The sequence below is a fragment of the Octopus bimaculoides genome, chromosome 9 (genome assembly GCF_001194135.2).
Source record: "Octopus bimaculoides isolate UCB-OBI-ISO-001 chromosome 9, ASM119413v2, whole genome shotgun sequence".
Classification (NCBI taxonomy): Eukaryota; Metazoa; Mollusca; class Cephalopoda; order Octopoda; family Octopodidae; genus Octopus; species Octopus bimaculoides.
In genome coordinates this window covers 14,727,655-14,738,135 of record NC_068989.1, presented here as the reverse complement: position 1 = coordinate 14,738,135, position 10,481 = coordinate 14,727,655, and the positions used below count along the sequence as shown (strand labels likewise).

At 34.8% G+C, this 10,481-nt stretch overlaps 1 protein-coding gene and 1 long non-coding RNA gene across 21 annotated transcripts in view; one reads left to right on the top strand and one right to left on the bottom strand.

Moving 5' to 3' along the window:
- Positions 1-10,481, top strand: part of LOC128248697 (uncharacterized) — a 118,654-nt gene that overhangs the window by 2,185 nt on the left and 105,988 nt on the right. The window lies entirely within an intron of this gene.
- Positions 1,101-10,481, bottom strand: part of LOC106874615 (neogenin) — a 305,112-nt gene continuing 295,731 nt past the window's right edge. For 14 of the 20 annotated variants that reach the window (XM_052970426.1, XM_052970420.1, XM_052970427.1 and 11 more), the window contains one exon: positions 1,101-2,319. In XM_052970426.1, coding sequence (XP_052826386.1) covers positions 2,221-2,319 — 99 coding nt within the window. In that variant the 3' untranslated portion in view covers positions 1,101-2,220. The remainder of the gene's footprint in view (positions 2,320-10,481) is intronic. The other 6 variants (XR_008264864.1, XR_008264863.1, XR_008264865.1 and 3 more) reach the window with 1 other exon arrangement.

Sequence of the window (10,481 nt, the reverse complement as noted above, 5' to 3'; positions counted from 1 at the left end):
TGTATTTTATTTATGTATATATTTATTATTATTTTTGGTTTTATATTTTCTTGGTTTCGAAATTGTCTTAAAAGTATTTTCAGGTATATGTGTGCAAATGTTTGTGTGTGAGACACCAACTACAGTCAAATGCCCCTGCTTTAAAAAAAAAAAAAATTTTTAGATACAAAATAAGAGGTTTCACGGGGTAGTTTAATGAAGAAATCAATGGAGTTAGCTGGGTGATAAGTACTGATAAATCTTACCATAAAATAAATGTTTAAAAAAAAAAAACTTTGATGGAGAAACTGAAGGTAGCATAAAGAAATTTATGGTAGACCAACAGAGCAAGATTTGGTGTTGAAAAAATAGAAGAATTTTTTTTAATGAGAATTTAGATAGATAATGTGATAAAATAGATCTCACACAGTTATGACAGTAGGTTAACAACGGAAAGGAAGATATTAGGGGAATAGAAGGGAGATATGAAATCAGGTGAAACCCCTGGTACAGAACTGGGAGAAAAAGAAGATACTGTAAGTCCTATAAATACATAACAGGGATTGGTAACACTAAGATTTTATATATATAGTTACATAATAAACCGCACCTCATACATACACACACAATATTTTTTACCTTTTCTTCGAACCAGTCCCAGTTTAGAAATTATTTCAAAATTATTTGTTTGCCTTTTTATATTAGAAACCACAAGAATATGGTATTAAAATAAAGCTGCAAGTATGTAGTTAATTACATATGGATTTGTGTATTTGGCTGAGGTGGAGGAAGAGGTGGGAAAAGAGGGGGTAGGGATTCTCAATTCACTTAATTTTAATTTGAATGAGAATCATGAAGACACATTAATGAATTAAAAGAGAGAGTCGTGTTAGGCTATGTCGTGATGTTTTTATATGGTCGTAAACTAACTAAGATGTATTCACAAACAAATGCATTTTCTTGTCAGACATTCGATATTTGGAAGAGATATCAAAAAAAAAAAAAAGAGGGGTGGAGAGGTGGGTGTAGAAATACAGAAAGGACTAAAATAAGGTTCGAATGACTTGATTAAAAAAAAAATTAAATTAAAAATAAAAAGCAAAAAACGAAACACACAGGAGTTAAAGAAATACTGTTTATGGAAGTTATTTAAAAAAAAAAAAATGAAGAGTTAAAATTAATTGTAAAGAGGCATATTGCATGATAAGAGTCACTTTTGTTCTCCCTTTACTTCACAACTGTGTATTTGTATGTATGTGTGTGTATGGGTGTGAAACAAAGAAGTTGAGCTCATTAGTGTTAATTACAGCATCATATTTGCCCAATCTAAGAAAAAAAAAAAACCTTGTATTTTATTATTTTTTTTTCTTCTTTTAAATGTTTAGTCTTGGGGCTTTCACTTCCACAAAAAAATTTCCAGCACACTGAAATTTCCAATTCACAAAAGATTTTATATACACACACACAGTTAAGCATATGTGTATAAGTATGTATGTATGTGTTTGTGAGTATATATATATATATTTATATGCACGTGTATATGTATATATATACATACAAATACACACATGTATATATATATACACACACACACGCGTATATATATACATGCACATACTCTGTGTATAGAAGGGCATGTCAGCACGTGTGTATGTGTGATATTTGTTTAAAATTTAAACAGTCAACAAGTTTTTGTTCCTTTTTTCTTCTTCTTCCTTTCTTTGAAATCTTCGATATTTCTCTTTATTTTCATTTTCTTAAATAAAAAGATGACAAAGAACAGGAGAGAGAGAGAGAGGGAGGTGGGGGAAGATAGAAAGAGTGGGGAGGAGAGAGAGAAGGGAGGAAAGAAAGAAAGATGACTTCTTCAAGTCCGCACCTGAAATTTTTCTCCAACCGTTTTTGAAAACTTTTTGGTGGAGATAAATTTGTAGGACATGCTCAGCCCAGCTCACAGCTCTGTTGAGTATCTGGCTAATAGACAGCAATGAGAAAGAGGGGGGAATAAGGAAGAGAGAGAGAGAGAGGAAAAGAAAGGGTGATAGAATAAGAGGTGACAATGACAGAGTGGTGGTGGAGCGGGATAGCTAGCCGACTTTATGTACAGATGAGGAAAGAAAGACTGCATTAGCCAGTTGGGTTGTTTGTCCTGAACAGTGCCTGGCAGAGCTTAGGGCAACGTGAGGGTTTAGTCCCCATCAGAATGTCTGCATGAAGGATGTGTCAGGCCTAATGAAGAGTTCAGCATTCGAATTCCTGTTGGGTTATGGCATTTAAATCTTTCATCAGGCCCTCCAAATTTGCCATCTCTGCTGTTAATTCCTCGGTACTTAAAGATTTCTAGAAGAAAGAAAAAAAAAAAAAAAAAAAAAAAAAAAAAAAATTAATAAATTTGGGAAAAAAATGAGAGAAAAATTAATGATTTTAAAATTAGAAATACGAATATGAATTTTACAAAGCTGTTAATTAATTTTAATAACGAATCAATCATGTAATTGAAAGAATATCAAATAAGTTATGAGTAGAGAGAGACTGAAATGTGAAGTGTGATAATGAGCTAATTCTTGGTGTATATAGTATGTAGAGATGGGAATTACTGAGATGTAAAAAGCAGCATAAATATTATTGTTATTTGAATATGAATGGACTGTTTGCCAGTTCTCACCTAGATGTCCCCCAAACAAAACTGTATCCTATTTGGAATCTGTCAATACTTTTTATTTTTGGTATTGGTGGTCTTTTATGTTCATTTCATTGTATTGTTCAGAAGGGATGGTGTTTGAGTGTGCTGTTGCTGTGGTTACAGAATTTCTTTTGTCAGCCAGTCAAACTGAGGCATGTGGATTTACATGGCTTATCACAGGACTAATAATAATGGCTCTAAGCAAATTTCAAGCTTATGACTATGCGCTGTCATCCTAATTCTATGACAAACATGACTTATTGTTGTTTGGTTATCTAGACCAGGCCTGGCTAACTCAAATCACATTATGGGCCACTTTTAATCACAGAAAGTTTTTTGAGGGCCATTTGTATATTGACAGAATTGAAAGCATTTTCCTTTCTCATGCTGTTATTACAATAATGAATGAATGACCGTTGATTCAACATAAAACAGTAGAATCTTTCTGTTTTACTTTTCATTACAATCTTTAATTTTTGATAAAATTTTTAGAATGTTTGTTTAAATAAACCCATTTCAAGAAAGAATCAAGCAGGCTGCAAGATAAAAGTCTGTGGGCTGCATGCGGCCTGTGGGCCTCAGGTTGGCCAGCCCTGATCTAAAACACTTTCTGTTGGCCCCATTGTTACTGATGATGTTCTTTATTTGTGGGTCAGACCTAGCAGTGATTATCCGGTCTTTCTATAATCAGGAACTATCAAATAGTAGGGTGTGATCTGAAGGATATTTCAATGCTGTTTTCAGTGGGTTGAGCAACCCTACAGAGGCTTTTTTACTGGCTTGCCCTAGTTAAGATTTCAAGATGAAAGCTCTTTCTCTCAGGACACCAAATGTAATGAAATACATTTTACAGCGTCATCTATATCTATCTAATAACTATTGTATAGCTCAGTTTGTGAGTGTTGCATCTATAGAAATCCACGAGTCGCACCAATGGATTCCTCATGGTCGAAAATGCCCGGAATCAGCCATTTTTTTTTTTGGTTGCTTCCTAACACTTCAATTTTTGCATTAAAAATAATTTTAAACCATCAATTCTAACAATTTTCAAATCGCCATTATTTGCAAACATGAGTTCAGTCCCCTTCTACCTACGCTGTAAACAGATAGAGAGAGAGAGAAACACAACAGATTTTTTCAATATCGTTTTTTTACTGGGTTATTTTGTAAACAATGTTACTATGCTTACAAAGAATAAATCCTGTGGTTGATTTCTTCGACCAACGGCGGTGCTCCACCATGGCCGCAGTCACATGACTGAAACAAGTCAAGCAATAAAAATCTATGCCATTTTCATCCCGAGCAAGGCCGGGTATCTCTGCTAGTTTGTTGTAAAAAGAACAACCAGAGGATATGTGCATAAATTACAACTCTCCAACCAGCCAAAATCATCAAATGGTCAGTATTTAAGACCCACCACCATCATCCTTTTTGTGTGCTCTTCTATGCTGGCATGGAATGGAGAGACCAATCCAAATCAGATCACATTTGAAGTTACTACCTTCCTAAAAGGGCTGAGAACCATGTTTCACTCATATGCTGTGTGGCTTCTATGGCTACACATCCTCAATATTGCCAACCACATCACAAAATGTACTGGATACATTCTAGTCTTTATCAATTAATGCCCATTTTCCATGCTGGGATGCACCGGATGGTTTGATGCAGAGCTATGTCAGGCCCCAATGTCAGCCTAGGCATGGTTTCTACAGTTGGATGCCCTTCCTAATGCTAGTCCTCTATCTCTAACAAAGAACAGTTGGCTATTAGAACTATGTGCTGATCCCAAAGCTCATTTGGTGTTCTATCAGCCTAGGTGTTCTTCCTTTGAGCTGTCTCATCAATTGGGAAGGGGATAAGCTGTTCCTTGCCTAAAGCATAATTCAAAGTTCTGTGTGAACATCTGAGACAAACAAAACTGATTTATAGAATTTATGCATTGTCCAACATTGTGATTGCAATTCTTTAGCCCCAGGTCAGCTTTCTATTAAGCAGAGCTATGATCAAAGATGTTCCAGCCATGACAAGCTCATCGTTTTTATTTCTTGTCTTCAGAAATTGTGCATCTAGCATGTATAAACCAGATTTCAAGATAACTAGTGGAGAGCTGCATCAACAAAAATCAGATTCTGATATTCAGAAATTTGAATAAATTTCAATGATGTGAAGGAGACTTGAAATCCTAATGATTCACGTATCTAAGGATTTATTCATATTACCCAGGATGTTCTTCCTTAAGACAATAGGGAAACTTGGTGCATATTTCTAGCATGTTATGACCATGAAGAGGAACCGTCTCTTTCTCTTATATATTAGTTGGAGTGGTGTCCTTGTTTTGATTGTTGCTTTCACTGCATTTTAGCCTTTCGTATGCTCCAGCCTTCTTCAAGTGTCTTGTGTTTCACCTTAGTACCTTGCCTAGGATTGAACTCAGAACTTCTAGGTGACTGCACTGCATTTACCTGGAGGTTGAGTTCAATTTCAAGCAAGGCACTACAGTGAATCACCAGACACCTGAAGACAACTGGAGCAAATGAAAAGACGAAACATTGTGAAAGCAATGACCAAGATGAAGACACCACTTTGATCGATACATAACATAAAATTTCTCATCTCTGAAATATAGAATTGTATTGTCTATTTCTCTTTCTAGAAAAGGCCATAGGTTCTCTTCTTGCAGGTTAAATACTAAGATTAGGTACTTTAACCCTTATGATACCAACCCAGCTGTAACCGCCCCTGACAAATGTCTTGTTTTCAAAGGTTTTGAATTAAAATCTTCCACCAAACCTTAGTCACAATTTATTTTCTTAACACTTGCTTAATAACTAAGCTATTTTACTAAATTCTTTGTTATATTTAAGATTAATTGAAAGAAACACTGAGCATCTCAACAAAAATATGGTACCAAAAGGGTTAAGGCCAGTAATCTTTTCTACTGAAGCATGGCTCAAATGGGAGTTGAGATTGTAATTTCTATCTAAGATGGAAATTACAAACTTACAAGTAGTATCATTGACAATTAATTAATACATTGAAAACTTTGTGCTTGTGCATGAGTAAAAAAATCAGACATAATTTGTAATAACCATGTGTGTGTGTGTGTGTGTGTGTCTCTCTCTTGCGTGTAAAAAGCATTTAATATCATCAACATTTTTAGGATATCCATTTTAAAGAAAAGACTTAGGAAATATAACTACTCAAATTTCAGAATCAAAGCAATAATTATAAAATTTATACAACACCATATATATATATATACACACACATATTATATGTACATACATAGAGAGAAAGAATAAGAGAGAAAGAGAGAGAGAGGGTGAGATAGAAAGAGAAGTGCAAAATATGCAAAATAATGTTACAGAACAGATAACTAAATGACTTTAAATAAACACAACATCAACAATATTAAAATACATTAACTACAACATTACTAACATCAAGTACAATATCACTAACAACAACAACAAGCATGAACAACAATGCAATATTAACAGAAGAGAAGCATTTTTTTTTTTGTATGATGGATTACTACAGAAGTCATTAACGTTAATGATACTGAAAAGCTGTAAGGTATTTTTAACTGTCAGACATAGTGAATGTTTGATAGACAATTTGAGACAGTCAAATAATATCTGACTGACAATTTGAGACAGTTGCAAAATGTCCGAGAGACAATTTGAGACAGTTGCAAAATGTCCAACAGACAATATGAGACAATAGTCTAATGTCTGACAGACAATTTGTGACTGTCACTCAATGTCTGTCAAACACTGACTTTATTTCATTCACCCATTGAGTAAAAATTCATTAATCAACTCCCAATTCTTCCCACCCCTTTACACACAGAAAGAGGGGAAAAAAATAACAACAATCAAATGTTCCCTCGTGTGTATGAGAAATGAAAGTTATACAAAGATATAGAGGGAGGGAGTTATAGAAAAAGAGGAGAGCTATAGAGCAATTAGAAATTTTGAGAGAGAGAGAGAGAGAGAGAGAGAGAGAGAGAGATAATAACAGAGTTGGTGAGGGGTTATAGGGGAAAGTAAAGAGAAAGAACAACTCAGGAATGATCATTGATTTTTTTCTAAAGAAAATCATTTATCTAACACACACATACAATATATATATATATATATATATACCGTAAATCCTCGAGTATAATCCGCATTTTTCCCCCTAAATTTAAAGGTCAAAATCCCTAGTGCGTACTATATAAGAGGTTAAAAATGAAAAACTATTTTCTAAGCAATGTCCGAGTCTCTATTTGCTGTCCGGCAATGTTTATTCAGACGCATTTTGTGATGTCGGGCTTATAACGAATAGTGATAAATATGTAAAGGAAATTTACTTAATATTTATTTTTCACTGATGTTATTACTGCTATTTCTATATTTTCTGCAAGCAAAGTGCACAAAAAAGCTACACGTTTGCATTATGTTATATATACAATAATAATAAAGGACGTTACCGTATATATGTTTACAAACCAAGGACGTTATATAGACCTCCTTGACTCAAGTTAGAGAAGGGGTGCGTACTATACACAAGGTTTAGGTTTTTCAGAGGTACAGCCCCCTAAAGATCCCCTGAGTATTATACTCAAGGGCGGACTATATTCGAGGATTTACGGTGTGTGTATATATATATATATATATATATATATATGAAGATGTTGATTGGGACTTTGCATTACTATAATTGTACTCATGCAACAGCTGTTCTCGGGATAGGAGATTGGTCTATCTCCAGTAAAGATTCCAAGTTAGACTAATCTTGAAGGATCGGTGAACTGAGGCAATGCAGAATGAAGAGCTCTGTCTAGAATTACAATGGAATGGTAATTGTTTCAGACATTTATAATAATATCTGAATTTGCAGAGGTAGATAATCCATACTTGTTGTGATATATATCGGATAGAATTAGTTTTGATGGTTACATGGATAAAAATGAGACCTCTGTTGCCAGGCAAGAGATTGTGTATATGTTTATGTTGATACCATTTGAACAATACAAAAGCTTTACTTAAGTCCAATAACTTAGAAGATGTCTTTGAGGTTGATAAAATAAGTACAAGACTTAAATGTAAGTATTGGCATTGATATAATCAACTAAAATCTTTCAAGATGGTGTCTTGGTATAACTGCAGTTCAATGACCAAGATGAGCATACATTATCATTATAGTCATCATCACCACTTTAATATCCACTTTTCCATCCTTGTATGGGTCAGATGGAATTTGTTGTGGCAGATTTTCTACACAGGGATGCCCTCCCTGTCACCAACACTCACCTGCTTCCAAGCAAGGTAATATTTTCTCATAGCCAGACGTTTTTCATGGAAGAATGGAAATGAACTAGTCTGCTTCTTTGATGATGATGTTGATAATTATATACGACCATCATGTGATGTCTAGAGAAGAATACATACAATCTTCCTATCTCTCTCTCACACATGTGGATATGTCAAGCTTCTAGGCTTCTCTCAGTTTCTGCCTACAAGATCCACTCACAAGACTTTGGTTGGCCTGAACTTATAGTAGGCAACACCTAAGGTGCTGAGCAGTGAAGGTGAACCCAAGACCACATGCTTGAGAAGTTCTTAACCACACAGCCACTCTTGTGTTCATGCACACACATGAATTGTGGTGTTATACATGAATATTGAACAAATTCACTGGTACAATAGTATGCTGTGGACAAGGCGTTGAACAACTCTCAGCAAAACAGCAGATAAGAACCACAAAGAGAGAAAGAGAGTGATAGATGGCAGTAGAGTGCCAAATTTGTGAAATACATTTGTAGTTTGTCAGTTTATATATAGTTCTGACACCAAAAGAATTACTGGCTGTATATAAAATCAAATATGTCAAAAAGAAAACAACATCCTTAAACACACACACACACACAGAGGTACAGCTGTGTGGTTTAAGAAGTTCATTTCATCTCAGTGTGTAAATCCTTGGCAAGTGTCTCCTACAAGAGTTTCAGGTTGAACAAAACTCAGTGGAAATCCATCAAAAGGACCATTCCTGTTCTTGGAGGGTACATTTAACACCCATCACCCAGATAGCAATTAACCCCAACATCTTGCCCTTGGGTACCTTTAGAGACAACTCCAGTCCACTCAGCTGGCAAAAATGAGTAGTACTTGTATTCCAAAGGGCCAGCCTTGTCACGCTGAATCTCCCTGAGTGCTCAGCTGTGGAGCTCATGTCTGTGGAGTGCTCAGCTACTTGCACCTTAATTTCACGAGCAGGCTGTTCTGTTGCTAAGGCCAATTTAAACCCTTGTTATTGTGACTGATGAAGTGCCAGTGTGCCACATATATATATATATATATATGTATATATATATATATATATATATATGCCTATCAGCAAGTGAATATGGTAGGTTGGTAGCACATTTGATATCTTGTTACTTATGGCTATATGTCTTAACATTCTGAGTTCAAATCCTGCTTAGACTCGCTTCGTTTTTCTCTCCTTCCATATTGATAAACTTAGCATCAGACAAAATCCCGATGCTATGGTTGGTATAAGGGAATAAAAACCCTTGTATGGTGTACCCCAGCATAGCCACAGTTCAATGATTGAAATCAGTAAAAATATAATAATAATCCTTTCTACTATAGGTACAAGGCCCAGAATTTGTGGGGAGGGGGATAGTCGATTATATCGACTCCAGTGTTTTACTGGTACCTAATTTATCGACCCTGAAACAATGAAAGGCAAAAGTTGACCTTGGTGGAATTTGAACTCAGAATGTAAAGATGGACAAAATGCTGCTAAGCATTTTGCCTGGCACACTAATGATTCTGCCAGCTTTCCGCTTCAATCATGATAATAATAATAATAATAATAATAATAATAATGATGTTTTCAAATTTTGGCAGAAGGCCAGTAGTTTTATGCTAGGGGTAAGTCAAAGTCAACCTCAAAGGAATTTGAACGCAGAGCTTAAAGGACAGATGAAATGCCCATATGCCAACGATTCCGCCAGCTCACCACGTTAATAATACTAATAACAATGGTTTCAGTTTTTGGCACCGTGCCAGCAATTTTGGGTAGGGATAACTTGATTACATCAACCCTGGTACTTTATTTTATCAACCTTGAAAGGATGAAAGGCAGTGTCGGCCCTGGTGTAATTTGAACTCAGAATGTAAAGACAGACGAAATGCCGCAAAGCATTTTGCCTCGCATGCTAATGTTTCTGCCATCTTGCTGCCTTATTATTATTATTATTAATAATAATATTAATAATAATAATAATAAATAAGAATATGTTATAGCTGCCTTCCATTCATCATTTTTGTTTGTGTGTGTTAATTTTTTTTCCTGAAGACAATGTCATAGCTAAATGGTCTCATGTGAAGGCTAGCACAATAAACATGTCTTGTAAAAGGTGGGGGGAGGGGAAAAAAGGATTGGAGACAGGAAGAGCATTTGGCCATAGAATACTCTCTCAGTAGATCTTGAGTAACCAATGCCAATATGGAGAAAAATGGACAGTAAAATTATGATGATGATGATGATAATGAAGGTAATGATGATGATGATTTCTATAGACTTCATCACTACTTGAGTTGTTCAAAATTAGTTAGGAAAAAAAGAAAAAAAGACAATTAAGACTCAGAAAAGGTGAAGGGTATTTCAAAGAATATCAAGGTAATGTTTTGGAAGAAATGAAGTAAAGAAGAAAGAAATGAAAAATTAAGGAGAGAATTAAATCTCCATATAATATATACATACATACATATATATATATATATATATATATATATATATATATATATATATCAAATTCATT